At 36.6% G+C, this 17,693-nt stretch overlaps 3 protein-coding genes across 5 annotated transcripts; all 3 read left to right on the forward strand.

The window, feature by feature from the left end:
• The first annotated feature begins 738 nt into the window (after window positions 1-738).
• On the forward strand, window positions 739-6,771 carry LOC307153305 (acyl-coenzyme A thioesterase 9, mitochondrial-like). The gene is made up of 15 exons (XM_079862669.1): window positions 739-1,046; window positions 1,162-1,292; window positions 2,262-2,307; window positions 2,416-2,586; window positions 2,727-2,764; window positions 2,838-2,921; window positions 3,065-3,168; window positions 3,255-3,328; window positions 3,411-3,478; window positions 3,717-3,828; window positions 3,920-4,010; window positions 5,547-5,632; window positions 5,717-5,804; window positions 5,876-6,026; window positions 6,218-6,771. The coding sequence occupies exons 1-15, from the start codon at window positions 1,033-1,035 to the stop codon at window positions 6,277-6,279; spliced, it is 1,320 nt and encodes a 439-aa protein (XP_079718795.1). The 5' UTR covers window positions 739-1,032; the 3' UTR covers window positions 6,280-6,771.
• Window positions 6,772-8,094: 1,323 nt separating this feature from the next.
• abhd10b (abhydrolase domain containing 10, depalmitoylase b) lies at window positions 8,095-11,578 on the forward strand. The gene is made up of 5 exons (XM_079862670.1): window positions 8,095-8,266; window positions 8,959-9,142; window positions 9,921-10,032; window positions 10,498-10,635; window positions 10,747-11,578. Exons 1-5 carry the CDS (start codon window positions 8,173-8,175, stop codon window positions 11,086-11,088), a joined length of 870 nt encoding a protein of 289 aa, XP_079718796.1. The 5' UTR covers window positions 8,095-8,172; the 3' UTR covers window positions 11,089-11,578.
• A 2,008-nt stretch (window positions 11,579-13,586) lies between these two features.
• tagln3b (transgelin 3b) lies at window positions 13,587-15,983 on the forward strand. Of its 3 annotated transcripts, none has more exons than XM_079863470.1 (5): window positions 13,587-13,704; window positions 14,199-14,462; window positions 14,561-14,735; window positions 14,971-15,073; window positions 15,195-15,983. In XM_079863470.1, exons 2-5 carry the CDS (start codon window positions 14,283-14,285, stop codon window positions 15,334-15,336), a joined length of 600 nt encoding a protein of 199 aa, XP_079719596.1. In that variant the 5' UTR covers window positions 13,587-13,704; window positions 14,199-14,282; the 3' UTR covers window positions 15,337-15,983. The 3 variants fall into 3 exon arrangements, with proteins under 3 accessions (XP_079719596.1, XP_079719595.1, XP_079719597.1); XM_079863469.1 differs by having other exon boundaries at window positions 14,204-14,462; XM_079863471.1 differs by having other exon boundaries at window positions 14,241-14,462.
• The last annotated feature ends 1,710 nt before the right edge of the window (window positions 15,984-17,693 follow it).

The raw sequence follows: 17,693 nt of genomic DNA on the forward strand, positions 1-17,693 counted from the left end.
GTTGAAACCAGTTATTTACATTTTTAGTTCATGATGCTATGATGAATAGAAAGTTCAAAAGAACAGCATTTATCTGAAATCTAAAGCTTTTGTAACATTAAACACTACTGTTCAAAAGTTTGGGGTCAATAAGAATTTTAATTGAATTTTTGGGGGAAAGAAATAAAAATAAATCAATACTTTTATTCATCAAGGATGAGTTAAACTGATCAAAAGTTACAGTAAAGACATTTATAATGATAGAAAATATTCTATTTTAAATAAATGCTGTTCTTTTGAACTTTCTATTCATCAAAGAATTTTGAAAAAAAATTGTACACATGATAATAATAATGAATGTTTCTTGAGCATCAAATCATAGAATGATTTCTGAAGGATCATGTGACACTGGAGACTGGAGTAATGATGCTGAAAATTCAGCTTTGATCACAGGAATAAATTACAGTTTAAAATATATTAAAATAGAAAACAGTCATTTCAAATTGTCATAATATTTAACAATATTACTGTTTTTTTATTGTTTTTTATCAAATAAATGCAGCCCTGGTGAGCAGAAGATACTTCTTTTAAATACATTAAAAAATCTTACTGACCCCAAACTTTTGAACGGTAGCAGAGAATGTCTAATACGGTAGTGTATATTTGGCACTATTCCTTTATTTGTTTAAAACATTTTTACTGAGGAAAATGTTAGTGCGATAAAGCGCTGTGCTGACAATTACTGCCACCGAGTGACCAACTCGTGAAATTGCAAGAGTGATAAATAGACAGCCACTACGTCGTGACGACAGAATTATATTTAGTCATGTTGAGACAGTGAGTAAATGACTATGTGTTTCAAATAACGCTCATTGTTCGCTTTGAAAACGTTCTAAACAATAATGGGCGTAACTACGTTATAAACTGGACCATTGTGTGTTTGTTAGTTAAAAGTTAGTATTAACAGTACTGTGCTCTGAGGATCGTGAAGTGGGTTCTCAAAAAAAAAAAAGTTCCTGCTGTTCTCAAAAGTGGCCAGGGAAGAACAAAAACATGTCGTGTCCACGGTGAGTTACATCTGTATCTTCTGACTCGTATGTAGACTACTTGTTTCTTGTTTGTTTGTTTGTTTTTCTGCTAAAGTTTCATATTTACGTTGACGCATGGCTTTACCCTTTGCAGGCTTTTTCGTGCCTCTTATGGCAGCTCACTCGTTTTGTATACGGTCCTGAAGTCTGCGGTGTCCTTCACGTTCAGGACGTTTTCCATGGGTCAAATATCCCGACGAGGAAAGGCACCTGATATGGCTGAAGGTAACAATACACTAGTCGGTGATCGTCATTTCACCAAGTACAATGTTCCCGGATCAACATTCCAATCAACCATCAGATTTGAGGGACAAGTTCACAGTTTATGTCAAGTTTAGGATTACAACAATTCAGTTAATATTTTCCCATCATTCTATCATTTCCCTCTGATTTTAGGGATAATTTATGGGTAGATAGGGTAGAAAGTTTTCGGACAGGAATTGTCTAATTTGGCAAAATCACAGTGACCACACTAGTCATTCCCAATTTGTATTATTACCTTTTGAAAATAAGTTATAGAAACAAACATTACTCTTTTTTTCTTGATTATTTTACACAATAGCAAGAAAATTAACAGGATTCCTATATAAATACTTAAAGTTAGACTTTGTTCAGTGAAGCTTTGAGGGTGTCAACTTGATCATTTTAATCATTTATTTAGAAATTTTTGTCATATTGGTTTCTGTCAGACAGCACAGGCTGTTTTAAAGTGAGACTGATATCACAAAACATCACAACATTTATCAAATCCATTGCTAACGGTTACAGATGTTTGGTGTAGCAGCAATAATGTCATTTTTTTCCTTGTAAGCAATGGTAAAATGGAAGAAACTTGAATTTCCCTGGATATTTGTCCGTTTTATTCATTCTGAATGCATATTGAGCTCTTGAAAGTTATTTTTTACTAATTCTCTGCATGCAGCTGCCCTGCTGTTATTTTAAGGTATACAAGCATGTAGTCCATATAAATCTGATGATTTAATTTTTGAAATGCTTTTCCCTTCTGTGAATTTATACCTTGCCTTTAATTAGCAGCCTTTTGAAACAGTCTTGTTTTGATTCCCGTCTTTTGCTTCCTGTTTTAACATAATGCAATTGTTATAATATTTGATATATATTTAATATACCAAAACTGAGATGCTAACCAATGTCTCTTATTAAAATACATTTTGCTGTTGTTTTTATTTTTCACAGTTCGCAAGCGACTGAGAGAGATAGTCGGCGCATCTACCAACTGGCAGTATGTTACTGATGTATCATTATTGGTATAATCACACATTATGCTGGAATAAACAAATCAATTAGAAATGCAGCTGGACAGAAAATGCATTCTCTCCATAACATACAGAGACCATCAGCAAGTATTGGCCGAGCGTGCATCACTAAGCCAGTATCTTGCTCAGAGTCAGGATGAACTGCCTGCAAAGAGAATGAAAGACAGTGCAATCGAGGCTCATCTTCCTCTGGGTACCCAGCCTGCCTTGAGAGAGAAATATCTCAACTCTCACAACAGTGTCAGGTACTGAAAGACCATTACTATGCACATACAGCATGCTTATTAGTTGCTGGTTGCTTGTATATGCAAAAAAACACCTAGTGTGAATCTTTATGTATATCTTTCTGATCACTGTTTTAGCCAAACTGATTTTTTCTTCACAGGTTTGGACGGATTTTGGAGGACTTGGACTGTTTAGGAGGTACTACAGATGTATGCTGTAATAACTCACATGAACACATAGGGTATAATGCTGTCTCATCTTGTCTCCTTAGTGCTCATCTGTTACTCTCACACATGGAATAAGGAGCTGAAAAGATCTCCACTGTCTATTGTCACCGCCCTAGTGGACAAGATCGGTATTGCCTCTCATTTGTTCATGCAGAAAACAGATACAGTATACAGCTAGTTATTGTGTTGCCACTCAAGTTGATTTAATGTTAAATTTAATGCATGTATTCATACTTTAGTTTTTTTTTATGCTATTATTAATATGTATCAGACATGAGACAAAACATCATCTACCCAGACTGTGACATCAAGTTCACAGGTCACGTGACATGGGTTGGCAAAACCTCAATAGAAGCTAAAATGCACATGTCTCAGGTATATATGAAATATTTTTTATAAAACATACATGTTATATGTTGCACATATTAAGATCATTAAAATAAAATGAACTGTTTTCTCAGTATCACAATGGGGCTTACAGAGATGTATTAGATGCCACGTTTGTAATGGTGGCTCGAGATCCTGAAAACAAAAGGTATCACTGCTCAATGATATGATCAACAAGTCAGAAATTGATATGCTGTGTAAGTGAGTTGATGCATATATTCTTTCCTTAGGGCAGCTTTTGTAAACCCACTCAAACCAGAGGGCCCGGATGAAGAGGCAATTTTTCTACAGGGTGAAAGTGAGTACATTATATTTTTGTCTATTAATAGCAGTCATCTTTTCAACCCAGAAGTTACATTTATTCAACCCAGATAGATTAAATTTATTTAAAAAAATATATATAGGTTTAGGTGTTCAGCTTGTATTTTATTAGGGATAAATTCAAACTATTAATTTAATAATTATGCAAAGGGTACCTTAGTTTATTTGTAAAAAATGTTGGCTTCTGAATTAATTTCCAAATTCACATTTATCAGTTAACAAGAAGAGGCGTGTGGAGTTGAGCACAGCCTCTCTTCTTAAAGTGGCCCCTACAGCTGAGGAGAGGACTCTCGTTCACAACCTGTTCCTCAACACACTAGACACAAGGTGAGATTTATTATCAATACACAGTTATAAATCGCTGTGCCTTTATTTTCACTATGGTATTAATTAATAAAAAATAATCCCTTTCCTGTAGACGTGTGAGTTTCCATAGTCGTATTCTACCACCAAATTCGGTGTGGATGGAAGATGCCAAACTGAAAGGGCTTGAAATTTGCCATCCACAGGTGAGAAAATCAGTATATATATAAAAAAAAAATTGTAAATAACTTTTAAAGTGCCCCTATTATGCTATATTAAAGGTTCCTAATCTTGTTTTGGAGGTCTCCTACAATAGGTTTACATGCATTCAAGGCCAAAAAGACACTTTACTTTTCTCATAATATACATTGCAGCATCACCTCTTTTCTCAAAGTGTCTGAAATAGTGAGGGGTCGGTCATGAACGATTCATTCATTTTGAACGAATCTTAAATATGACTCGGGACTACCGAGTTGTCTCAGAGAGTGATTCGTTCATTTTGTGTTGACCGTGCAAGCGCAACATGCAATAGGTTCTGCACTGGAAACAGAATGATTCGTTCATCTCTCGAGTCTTCAGTTTTGGGTCCGAGTCTTTCGTTCTTCCTTTCAGTCCCATAGACGCTATGCTGTCAGTACCCGGAATGATTAGTTCACCTCTCGAGTCTTTTGTGACGTGCCGTGTGACAGCGCTGGACACATAAATGAGTTAATAATTCCCAAACTTTCTTATAAACGAGTGCGTAGTCAGTTTTTTCTTTAACAGGTAATGTTACATGCTGCATTTTGGTCTCAAATTATAGCTTTTTTATTTATTTCAATTTATCATTTTTTAGAATTTCTGTCATGATGGGTCTTTTCCATATGAATGTGGTACTAAAGAGTTGGTAATGCTTTAACACTTGAAAATCACTGATAAAGATAATTATATATAGCCTAATAACAACATGCAGTTACATGACATAAAACCGAACGACTCGAACCCCAAGACTCGAAACGTGAACTAATCAATTCTGTATCCGGCACTACAGACTGCATAGCTCAGTTTATTAGGATGTCTCGGGATGAAGGAACTGCTCAGATCGGGAGGTGAGGTAAACTAACAGACTGCATAGCCTGAAGACCCAGAATAATGAATTAATCGTTTCTGTTTCTCATAATTTGGTCTCTTCATTGCATTGACATTTTTTCTTATTCTAAATGCGATCAAAGATCCGAGTCAGTAAAATGATCCGAACTTCTCACTACTAGTCTGAAATGGTTCGATAAAGGATTCAGTCCCTCTAAACTCCTCCCTTCCGAGAGCCTTCTCTGTTCTGAATGGTCAGATGCCCCAGTCTGTTGTGACTTATTGGTCGGAAATGAAATAGCAGTGATACGAATAGTAACGATGTTAACAACATGAACCAATGGTCTTCTAGGCTCCAGCTACAACAGGGCTTGTTAAAGTTCACGTTGTTCGCGGGCAGCTAGTGAAGAACATAGGCTGCCATTATGCAAATTTGATGCAAACCTGCATGGGTTTATACAGAAAGTAATACTGGAATTACTGATGACTTGTTTCAGGCAGTTCAGAATCGGTTCTTTCTTTTGGGAGACAATAACTCCATTTATCGTGCACTTTGATCTTTGAAACAGCTATATTACACACTACACGAAAGGTAATTTCCCCCAAAAAATCATAATAGGGGCACTTTTAAATATTGTATTTATATATGTGAATTTAGTTTGTTCTTTGTACAGGAAAGAAATATCTTCAACCGGATATTTGGTGGTTTTCTGATGAGAAAGGCCTATGAGCTTGGTCGGGCCAATGCCTGTGCATTTGCGTAAGAGGAAAAACAACTATGTGTGGAATATATCCTGTGAAAATGTTATTCATTTCTTCACATGGCTGTATTTGTGTCTTTCAGTGGATGCAGACCAACAGTGGTGGCTGTAGATGACATCTTATTTCAGAAGCCAGTAGAAATCGGATCCTTGCTCATGCTGTCTTCTCAGGTTAGTAACTTTTGCTGATACAGCTTATTTAAATATCATTCACACTAACAACACTGTGATATCTTAATCAGGTTTGCTACACAGAAGGGATGCACATCCAGGTTAGGGTTCACACAGAGGTTCTTGACCCATTGACCCGGCAGCACAGCACCACCAATGTGTTTCACTTCACCTTTCATGTTGAGAAGGAGGTCCCATCTGTTGTACCACAGAGCTATGGAGGTGAAAAATATTTTATTTGTATAAATCATTTTATTATGAATAAACATATTTATAATTATTTTTTATTATTTTATGTAATATTTTTTTAAGCAAGGTCAGTGTGTAGAGAAGATTGTGCAGAATATTTGTACAATATCATTTTATTTTCCATTTAAAATATTATTTGTAACAAATCATTTGGTCATCTTCAGAGTCTATGCTGTACCTGGATGGAAAGAGACACTTTGATGAGACAATGAGGACCCAAAGTTGAGCATTCTGGGATGTGTGGAGAATGCATCATAAAGCTTCTCCAACATCCATCACTACAGTTAAATGAGTGTGTATATGTAAATTCTGCTTTAATTTTCTAAATGTCCAATTACAGCTGTTACATAAATATTTAATAAATTCAGCAATCACTAATTTAATGTTTAAGTTTGTAATTTTTCTGAAGCACTTTCAATGACGTTGTTTTAAAAGTGATATATAATTGTGACTATACTACAATGTGTGACACAAAAACAACCGCCCAAGTAGCCAATCAGATCACTGTGCTGATAATCTTCATCTGCTATTTTGTCTTGCTTTAATCAGATATTGATGGAGTACCTGCCCTTGAAAGCACGTGTTTACATAATTTATAAATATGCATTACTTTCCCTTCCTTTTCCGTCAGATCTTAACATTGTAGTTCTGCACATCTTGTTTTAAAATTGTCATTTCCAATGCTTCCTGGAAAAGCAATGGAAATGAATCAAATCCTAAAGTTGTGATAGTCTTTCTTTTCTTCCCTTCCCTTCCCTGTTGTGACGTATAGCCTAGTATGGAAGCTTGTTTCCGCCACTGAATAATAAATAAATAATAATAATTGCGACTTTTTATCTCACAATTGCGATATATCAAGTCAGAATTGTGACTTTTTTTCTCACAATTGCGAGATATGAAGTCAGAATTGTGAGAAATAAAGTCGCAATTGCGAGATATAAAGTTGCAATTCTGAGAAATAAAGTCGCAATTCTGATAAATAAAGTCGCAATTGGGAGATATAAAGTCGCAATTCTGAGAAATAAAGTCGCAATTGCGAGATATAAAGTCGCAATTCTGAGAAATAAAGTCGCAATTGCGAGATATAAAGTCAGAATTGCATGATATAAAGTCGCAATTGCGTGTTATAAAGAATTGAGATATAAACTATTCTGAGGTAAAAAAAAAAAAAATAAAATCCGTCTTTTTTTTCCTTAGAATTGGACTTCATATCTCACAATTGTGAGTTCATATCTCACAATTCTGAGAAAAGATGTCAGAATTGCGAGATATAAACTCGCAATTATGTGTTATAAAGTCAGAATTGCGTGATATGAAGTCGCAATTGCGAGAAAAAAAGAATTCTGACTTTATAACACGCAATTCTGACTTTATAACACGCAATTGCGAGTTTATATCTCGCAATTCTGACTTTATAACACGCAATTCTGACTTTATATCTCGCAATTCTGAGAAATAAAGTCAGAATTGCGAGATGTAAACTCGCAATTGTGAGATAAAAAGTCGCAATTATCTTTTAAAATGTTTTATTTTGTGGCGGAAACAAGCTTCCATAGCCAAGTGAACAGCCTCTCTCGAACATGAAAAAATGTAGGGTGGGATTTTGTCTTGATTTTGTCCATTGAGAATTGATTGGATCGTTGTGGCTGTGATCTCATGTTAGTAACAGGTTGTCCTGCCCTCACATCACCAAACATGTCATCAGAAAAGAGAAGTCGTAGCAAGAGTGAGGTTATTTTAATTAAAGTTCACGAGGGCACAGGAATTTAAAAAATCTCTATGAGGTGATCTTTAAAACCCTTATTCAGTAAAACTGGTAGTCTTGTGGTCAAAAACTGGATGACCACTTTATTCTTTCAGTCAGGGGTGAAATTCTGGTCTCATAGATTTTGCAACCGCTCAAACTATTATTGTCCTTTAAATTTTCATTGTAAATTATTTTTGAGTACAGCTGCCTGGGTCAACGTTTGCGCATAAAAAAGGGAGGGGAAAAAATAAACTACAGTGTATTTGGCAACACCGCAATGGTTTGCAATGGGGGATTTCATGTGTGTTTTTAAACATGGCAACCCAGACATTCTCGCGTTATTATCTCTGCGGCGGTGGGTGGTGAGACAGCATGGCAGCGCTGGTGTTGAAGCATTGTTGGAGGGGACTTTTGCTGAACTCGGGCAATGGAGCTGTTGGCGCTGTCAAACCGAGGGTTTTAGAGGGTTCGTACTACTAAACTAACAAACTACATTTATGTAACAAACAAGCTAAGTAACGTTACGCTTGTTAAAAACTGGACGAATGAAGGGGGTGTGGTATCAGGACGCCTTGGGGGAGTGGGACTCTTTGCACAAAGAATTATAGTGATATTTAACCTTCAAAACTAAAAGTGTGCTTCAACTAAAAGTCTTAAATGGTTATGTGATTTAATGTATTTAACTCGGGTTTGTTAGGAGTTGAGTTTATGCATGTTGTTGACAAAAACGTGATAATGTTGCAGAAGATTTCTTTTTCAAATAAATGCTTCTCTTTTGAACTTCCTTATCAATCATTTAAAAATCAATCACGTTTTCCCCCAAAAAATATTAAGCAGCATAACTTTTTTCAACATTGATAATAATGAAAACCATATTAGAAAGATTGCTGAAGGATCATGTGACAATGAAGACTGGAGTAATGTTGCTGCTAATGTAATGTAAATTCAGCTTTGCCATCACAGGAATAAATTGCGTTTAAAAACTTTTTTTTTTTAATAGAAAACAGTTTTAAATTTTAATATTTTACAATATTAAATTTTTTTGAATATTTTGATAAATACAGTCTAAAAAAATCACTGACCCCCAAACTTTTGACTGGTCACGAAATGCAGAAATATAAACTCTAAAGCCACATACTGTTGTGTGTGTGTTTGCAGGAGTTAGACATAAATCTACAGTACAGTACATATCACGGCCAGATCAACCAAAGCTGGCCTATCGTAGAGTTAAGGGCAAGAGTCCTGGTGTCGTGTTCCTGCCTGGATATGGATCTAACATGAGCGGACAGAAGGCAGAGGCCATGGAGGAGTTCTGCAGATCTCTAGGTCATGCCTACCTGAGGTTTGTGTCTGATATTCACAATCACATATATGTGAAAAGGTCTGAGAAAAATTAAAGAAATGTAAAACTTAACATTCTGCACTTTTTCTATGTCACTAATCTATTAAGTAAATCTGTGGTATTGATCGTGTGACCTTCAGATTTTTTTTCTTTGAAGCACAAGAGTCTCATTGGATCATTCTCAAATTATGCTAGAGAACATGATCGTCAGATTTTACTTAAAATCTTGCAGCTCGAGTCAAATACTAAGACATTATGAATTATATATTCAGATCAAATTATTATGCTGATAATATAATTTGTGATCAAACAGTTAAAGTATTAAAGTCCCGATGAAACAAGTAGTGACAGATCTTTTCTTTTGTATTGTTACGTACATCTGAGTGTTAGAAATTCTCGAAAAATGTTGGACGTGGACTTGGTTCTATGCAAAGGTTGTTGATTCAAGTTTGACCTGGTCATTGCACTCAAAAGTGGAGGCAGATAAATGCGACATTGCAGGGTCAGCGTTTAAACGGACTAAATGATTGAAGAAGTCCTGCATACCTCACTACAGAGTAGCTTGTTGACATCATGACATGATGAAACATGAGGTAAAGAAAAATCTAGTCTGACTGCAAAAGAAGCATTTTCCTTAGATGTCTCATAATTTTGGTCCCCTCTCTACATGTTGCTTACCATAATTTGGATCAGACAAAACCTTTGTGAATTGAAAAACTGTTGCATTCCTCTAGGTGAAAGTTCATACAAACTCAAAAAATTGTATGTGGGTTTGCAGGTTTGATTACTCTGGTCATGGAGCTTCTGAAGGTGTATTTTCAGAAGGCACCATTGGAACTTGGAAAAAAGATGTCCTGTTCATGTTAGACGAACTTGCTGAAGGTCCTCAGGTAAGGCATCAAAGACTTTCCAGATGCTATCTAAACATTGACGTGAAGTATGGTAACCAATACTTGGAATTTGTCCTCTGCATTTACCCCATCCAAGTTAGTGCACACACATTAGGAGTAGTGAGTAGTAAACACACACTGCAAGGTCACCTCAGTCGTTTCCCACCAGTATTGAGAACCTTCGGCTTACCTTACCAGTCTGACTCTTTAACAATTAGGCCACAACTGCCCCGTTAGACATAATAGACATTAGTCAATAATTAGGACCAGTTGAAGAATTGGCAGCTTTTGCATTTTAAACTCATTTCTATAAACTGTTGTTTTCCATTTTGGAATAATCATTCTCAGTGTTTTGGGTTTATTCTTAATTCATTTTAAAGAGTGGTCACTAGAGGTCACTAATGTTTAAATTATGCCATTGAACACTGGTTTTGACTGTTAGTACTATAGTATGTTGTCTCCTAGATTCTTGTTGGCTCCAGTATGGGTGGCTGGCTGATGCTTTTGGCTGCAATCGCTCGCCCAGAGAAGACAAAGGCATTGGTGGGCATTTCCACAGCAGCAGATCATTTTGTTACAGCCTTTAAGACACTTCCTATAGAGGTGAGATGCAACTAAAGTAGTTGTTGCATGTTCAAAAAACATCACATTAAATTTCTCAAATGTTGGGGTGTTGATATTCGAAATGAGTCAGAGAGTCCACATGTTATTCAGGTGAGAAAAGAGTGTGAGGACAAGGGTTCATGGACGATCCCCACGAAAAGTAACGAGGAGGGCATGTATACTGTGAGCATGGACTTCCTGCGTGATGCGGAGAACCACTGCATCCTACAGAGCCCCATCCCTATCACCTGCCCGGTTCGTCTCATTCACGGCCTGAAGGACGAGGACGTGCCCTGGCACATCTCCATGCAAGTGGCCGAGCGTGTGCTGAGCCCCGACGTGGACATCATTCTACGGCGCCACGGCCTGCACCGTATGGCTGAAAAAGATGACATCAAGCTCATTGTCTACACCATCGATGACCTCATAGACAAACTTACCACCATGGTGTGAGTCACCGTTTGGGAACAGGTTACCAAGCAACTAGCCTTAAGACCCTCTCCCACTTGTTTTTGCCAAACACTCGCTTCCTGTTTTATCTCGAAAGACAAGAACGATGGAAAAGAGTGAACTGTGGAAGGGCAAAATCTTTCTTTTACATGTTTACCCAGTGCAATGCTGTGCCATTAAGCCTTTAAGGTAAAGCTGCTGTTTGTCTAGCACAAGATTTGTCTAGATCTCCTGTGCCTTTTTTAACAATTTTTCAAACTCATTTATGCAAATAAAGCCTCTGTATACCAATACACTCAGTGTTTTGATGTAAATATCAGTAATGAAATACTGTATTCCTCTGAGGAATATTCCAGTTTCAGTGCAAGTTAAGGTCAGTTGACAGCACGTAATTGTACAATTAAATTCAACTGATCCATTGATTAAAACAATGGATCCGTAAATTTTTTTTTTTTTTTAAGTAAATAAAATGTCTCATTCGTTTACTTCTGCTAGATCTTGTGTATTTGAGCTGTTTAATTTTATTTTGGTGTTTATGGCATTGTGTTGTCATTGCATACAACTTTACAAAGCGATATTTTTTCCTCTCACACACACTAAAATCATTGTTTGCATCTTGTGACTAAAATATTGAAAAGGTGAGTATTTTAAACTGTACAAATTGGCCCCATTCATTTCCATTATGCCACAAACACTGTGGAGAGAGCTTGTGCTGAGGCCTAAATGTAAGAAGGAGTTAATGGTGTGTGTTCCATTACATTAGCCCACCTGTACATCCCATCAGGCACAGTATACTGAGCACATTATATCAATCTGACCTTTCAGTTCTCCTTTGCCCCTGCACTCCTTGTTTGTTTGGAGGACGTATTGGGCCACTGCTCCGTGAACTGCTTGGTTGTTTATTAACATGCAGGATTAGTGTTGGACTGTGTTCAATGAGCCGGGGTCTTTTTCTTTTCTTTTTTACCCCCCCCCCCCCCCCCCCCCCCCCCCCCCCCTTCCCAAATGATGAGCTTGTTGTTTTTTAACAACCAGACTGACCTTTCTATATCAGTTGGTTATCAGAGGGCTCTAAACTCAAATGGAACCATGCAGTTTATGTGTACTGAATCAATGAATCGCTTGATTCATTCAGGTTTCATTTAAATTGTAATTAATTTATAGAAGAACTTTCTTGAATTATATAAGCTGCCTATACTTTGATATTTACACTTTCAGACTATTTATAAAGTATGTAATTTCATACAGTCTTATGTTGTTATTAGAAACTAAATATGTATTTAAATATTTAAATTCATGTTTACTCACTTATAGGCCTACTTTATATTTATTCGTAAAAGTAGATTTAAACATGCTTAAAGGTTTCTGTAATTACTTCAAAGACTTGTTTTCCTGTTTCTCACATGCTGCTAGTTTTTTTCTTTTTCTTTCAGAATTTACAACCATTAGTAATGCATCTTCATTGGAAATGAATGTTTTTTTCTATCTTTCTTAAAGGGATATTTCACCCCAAAATGTTAATTATTTCATTAATTACTCACCCTCATCATGTCGCTCAAAACCCGTAAGACTTCATCTTTGTAATACAAATGAAGATCTTTTTTGATGAAATCTGAGAGCTTTCTTGGCCCTCCATTGACAGCTATACGCAACTACCACTTTGATGCCTCAGAAAGTTCATAAAGAGATTGTAAAACTAATCCATATGAATTGAGTGGTTTAGTCCAAATTTTCTTAAGAGACTCAATTGCTTTATAGGATGAACAAATTTAATTTAGGCTTTTATTCACTAATAAACATTGATCTGCACACATAAACTGAAGCTCGAACTTGCTTGACACTTGAGAATAAACCTCATTGATTCTTGCAGAAGCTCAAACTTGCTGCGTAACACGAGCATGAACCTCATTGGTTCTTGCAGGAGCTCAAACGTGCTGTGTAACACGAGATTGAACCTCATTGGTCAAGTGAACGTGCGTGAGCTTCCATTACCACAACTGATGTGTGAGTTGATGAATGTTTGTGAATAAGAGCCTTATTTAAATCTGTTCATCATATAAAGCAATCCTGTCTCTTCAGAATTTTTGGGGGACTAAACCGCTCAATTCGGATTAGATTTATGATCTCTTCTCTTTTTGAAGCTTAATTGCGTAGATGTCTGTGGAGGTACAGAAAGATTTCATCAAAAATATATTCAGTTGTGTTCCGAAGATTAACGAAAGTCATAGGGGTTTGAAACGACTTGAGGTTCTTATTTTTAAATCTTTTTTTTTAAATAAGTGAAGTGTATTCACCATTGTTTGTTGTAGGCTGATTTTGTACCATAGTGTTGCATTTGTTTGAACAGTCCGTCTTGCTATTCCAGATAAGCTCATGAATGTCAATTAAGTCAGGCCGACCCTACTTGGTAACTTTCCATCAGCGTCCAGACGTAAGCTAATTAATATTCATAAGCCAAGCCTCCACCATAGTAGGATTCCGCACTCCGGACAGTGCGCTCGGAGCCACGCCCCGTCCCCGCTGCATGCATGTTTCAGTCTAGCATCTCTGAGCAGTGATATGACCACAGGAAGGATTTGACCTCGCTGCGACAGAGGACGACTCGCACATCTCCTTTCAGTAAGTAATACGTTATCTTTGACAAAATAATTTTGCATGTGAACATCGCAGGCATAATTATCAGTAGGATAAATGTAATAGTTTAAAACTTAATTTGGGCTAAACCTGCGCAGGCATTTTCTTTTTGCGTCTGCACGCTCTACCTAATTCTAAGAAATAATAGGATAATTGCATTGATCTTCTTTTATAAAGTTCGAAATAGGTTTAGATTGAAACATATAGCCTATAGATTTTTTTTTTCTTAAAGTCACATGGAAACAAGCATGGACCACACCCCGGTCAATATTACCCCTTGTCAGTTCGTGACCATCATATATATGCAATAAAATATAAACACAATACAGGACAATTCTTATTCTGCAGAGCTCAAAACCTGATTCTGACAATTAAAATTAGCAAAGACTTTTAGGCACTTTTAGTATCCAACAAGTATACAGAGTAGCTAAGGGTGAAATGTTCTCTCTCTCTCTCTCTCTCTCTCTCTCTCTTTGTAGCACAGGTTCAGCTAGTGTATCTTTATATATATATATATATAGGCTACTGGGGAAATATCTAGAATTATTAAACTTAAGTGACCAATGGCGAACCGAGGACCCAGTTATGGACTGAGCCGTGAGGTGCAGGAGAAGATAGAGCAGAAATATGACACAGAGCTGGAATCTCGACTGGTGGACTGGATTGTTGCTCAGTGCGGAGGAAATGTTGAAAAACCACAGCCAGGGAGACAAAACTTTCAGAACTGGCTAATGGATGGCACTGTAAGTAAACATCAGTTTGACAATATCACACCAACATGAATCTGTTCATCTTTTATTTACCTTTATTTCCCCCTTTCCTTTATCGTCCATGTCTGCAGATCCTCTGTAGACTCATTAACAGTTTGTATCCGCGTGGTAAGGAGCCTATTACGAAGATCCCAGAGACACAGATGGCCTTTAAGCAGATGGAAAAGATCTCCCAGTTCCTTCAGGCAGCTGAAGCCTATGGAGTAATCACCACAGACATTTTTCAGACAGTGGACTTGTGGGAAGGTACAGTAAAAAAATAAATTAAGTTCTGGAGCAACACGTCTTGTTCTTCGGAATTAGCTTGTAAAAGCGTGCAGCTGTAGCAAATTAAAATAGGAGTTTCAATTGTTTCTAAGGCATTGCTTTTAATCAACCAGGCCTTTGAATGCTTTCTGGGGTGATGTACTGTAGTATGCAAGTTGCGTTCTTGGTGTGTAGCCAAAGTCACTTCAGTGCTTGTTGGTTCCCTTGGTTAAAGGAAAAGACATGGCAGCCGTCCAGAGAACTCTAATGTCGCTGGGTAGCGTGGCTGTCACAAAAGACGATGGACATTACCGAGGTAACCGGGACTGGTTTCACAGGTGAGCAACATTTCTGCCAGACTAATTCATAATGGTGCGTTAAGTCCTGTCTGGTTGGACTTGTAAATGGACTTTGTTGTGTCTCAGTGCCATGTGAACTCTTTTTGATCTTGTGTGACAGGAAATCTCAAGGCAACCGTCGAGAGTTTTCTGAGGAGCAGATGCGGCAGGGTCAGAATCTGATTGGCTTACAGATGGGCAGTAACCGTGGGGCATCTCAGGCTGGCATGACTGGTTACGGCATGCATCGGCAGATTATGTGAAGCTACGAGTGCCAAGCAACCTGCATAAACACCCAAAAAACCTTAAACCCCCCCCTCACCTCAGCCCTTACCAAGCAGTGTTCTTTGATGGTGGCATCTATTTGATGAAGATGAGCAGTCTTAAGAGGTTTTAAGACATTAGAGCATGCTAGATATATTTATTTTATGTTTGGTTTGCTCAGCTTGTGATAAAATGTATTTATTTAATGTATGCAAATAGTGATAGTGATTCTTAAAGTTTTATCTAAGCAAGTCAAAAGAACTGCCTTATTCTCTATGAGCAAACAGTGTGTTGATATACCAAATAACAGACAGCAACTGTAACAGTTTACCAGTTTACATAGTGTTTGAATGAACAGTAAAGGACAAAAGTTTTCCCTTGCGGATACTGTATTGCACCTGTTGATATTGTGATCTGCCCTTTTGCTGTTTCAATAGCAAAAATGGAAAAAAACAGAACAATTAAGAATGTCAATTCACATACTAACCAGAAGTACTGTATGCAGATTAATAATAGTCAATAAATGTATAAATATATTTGTTTGTGTTGTCCATTGTTGTGTGTGAACATTCCATGTCAGTTTCGTAAGTTTGGTTTTCGTGACCATGTTTGATCCAAATGTTTAATAAATTGGTACCTTAACATGATTGGTAAATGTGTTCTAGTCTTCATTTAAATAATATTTCACATTGCATACATTTTAAAACAAATGAATTTTGTACAATATTTTAAGTATATCAATAGTTTTTACAATAGTTATATATTAGTATGCTTATAGGCTGTCTCTACAGATTTCAAATGTTTTTGATGTTACATTATAAGTTTTTATGATCAGGAGATTGGTTTCTAGTTTATTAAAATCAATAAAATGTGGTTTTATGAAGAATTAAGGTGTGGCCAATTTCGCGGTTCAAAACCTCACTTTCAAATCAAACAAATTTCTGTTCATAAATGTGGTGAATTTGTGACCAACTTGAACATCTGCGAAATCTGCTTGGGAAACTTTTTTTGCCCACATGCAAAACACACGATCTTATGGAAGCTTGTTTCCGCCACGAAATTTAAAATTGCAAAAAGTTTCTCAGAATTGCGAGATATAAACTCGCAATTGCGAGTTATAAAGTCAGAATTGCGAGATATAAACTTGCAATTTAAAAAAAAATTCACAATTGCGAGAAAAGTCAGAATTGCAAGATATAAATTCGCAAGAAATATTTTTTCTCGCAATTGCGACTATCTTATGTTTATATCCCACAATTCTGACTTTTTCTCGCAATTGCAAGTTTATATCAAACAATTCTGACCTTTCTTCACGCAATTGCGAAATTATTTTAATAGTGAGTTTATATCTCGCATTTCCTACTTTATAACGTGCAATTGTGAGTTTATAGCTTACAGAAAAAAAGAGATATAAACTCGCAATTAAAATAATGTCGCAATTGCAAAAAGAAAAGTCAGATTTGTGGGATAAAAGTTCAAGCTTCCTATTGAAAATTTTGCCCAAAACTTTCGCCGAGCAACAGTAAATGTGACAGCGCCTTAAGAATAAAATGTTTTTACAAAAAATAATTTAAAAAAAAGGTTCAGGTGTATTTCGCCTTTACAATTTAATAGTCTGTATATATTTCTGCTTGTTGTGGCTCTGTTATAAGTTTTCTTATATGGCTTTAGAAACCTTTTAGCTCTAATTGAAACCTTCATGTTCAAGAGTGGGAGGAAGACAGACATATTTATAAAGCTTAAAGCCAAATGGAAAAGCATTATCCATAAGGTCAAGCGTTGGGATGCGTTGGATTGCATTTGCAGTGTCACTGAACTGGAAATTTAATCAAGATAGAGTAACACCCATGTGGAGCTGAATGGGACCATGTTCGTTAAGGAATGAGTTGCATGATGCTCTTTAGACTGACTTTATGACTGTTCAGTAACATTTATAAAGCAACCAAATCAATTATGGTAAATTAAAGCACAAGATACTTGGGCCACATAACATCCCACAGCTCTCATGGAAGTGACAGACTTGATGGCTTTCAGTTTAATATTAGCTTTACTCCACAATATAATGAATATAAATGGCTTTTAGCAAAACTCTATGCTAATATGGATTGTGCAATAGCATGTTTCAGGTTGATCATTATCTAAACTAAAATACAAACAGGAATTACAATAGAGGACACAGGTGATGTGTAACATATTTGGGTAAAATAAGTAATCTAAACAATGACATTCTGACCAATGAAATAGCAGGTTTGCAAAGTCAAGTCTTAAAAATCTTCAGATCTTTGTGCATATTCTGTGTTTTGTGCCTCCTCAAACACAGCGACCGTTCTTGGACTCTTGCTGCACAGGTGCTTGA

The sequence above is a fragment of the Squalius cephalus genome (assembly GCF_949319135.1).
Source record: "Squalius cephalus genome assembly, chromosome: 25".
In the NCBI taxonomy this organism is placed as follows: Eukaryota; Metazoa; Chordata; class Actinopteri; order Cypriniformes; family Leuciscidae; genus Squalius; species Squalius cephalus.

Bases quoted from the DNA above. Each gene is read 5' to 3' on its own strand.
- LOC307153305 (XM_079862669.1), top strand. The intron at 2,765-2,837 runs GTACTACAGATG...TTGTCTCCTTAG, and splicing joins GGACTTGGACTGTTTAGGAG to TGCTCATCTGTTACTCTCAC. The intron at 3,169-3,254 runs GTATATATGAAA...CTGTTTTCTCAG, and splicing joins CTAAAATGCACATGTCTCAG to TATCACAATGGGGCTTACAG.
- abhd10b (XM_079862670.1), top strand. From the start codon at position 8,173: ATGGCAGCGCTGGTGTTGAAGCATTGTTGGAGGGGACTTTTGCTGAAC. The intron at 8,267-8,958 runs GTTCGTACTACT...GTGTGTTTGCAG, and splicing joins CAAACCGAGGGTTTTAGAGG to GAGTTAGACATAAATCTACA. The intron at 10,636-10,746 runs GTGAGATGCAAC...CATGTTATTCAG, and splicing joins TTAAGACACTTCCTATAGAG to GTGAGAAAAGAGTGTGAGGA.
- tagln3b (XM_079863470.1), top strand. From the start codon at position 14,283: ATGGCGAACCGAGGACCCAGTTATGGACTGAGCCGTGAGGTGCAGGAG. The intron at 14,463-14,560 runs GTAAGTAAACAT...CCATGTCTGCAG, and splicing joins ACTGGCTAATGGATGGCACT to ATCCTCTGTAGACTCATTAA. The intron at 15,074-15,194 runs GTGAGCAACATT...CTTGTGTGACAG, and splicing joins AACCGGGACTGGTTTCACAG to GAAATCTCAAGGCAACCGTC.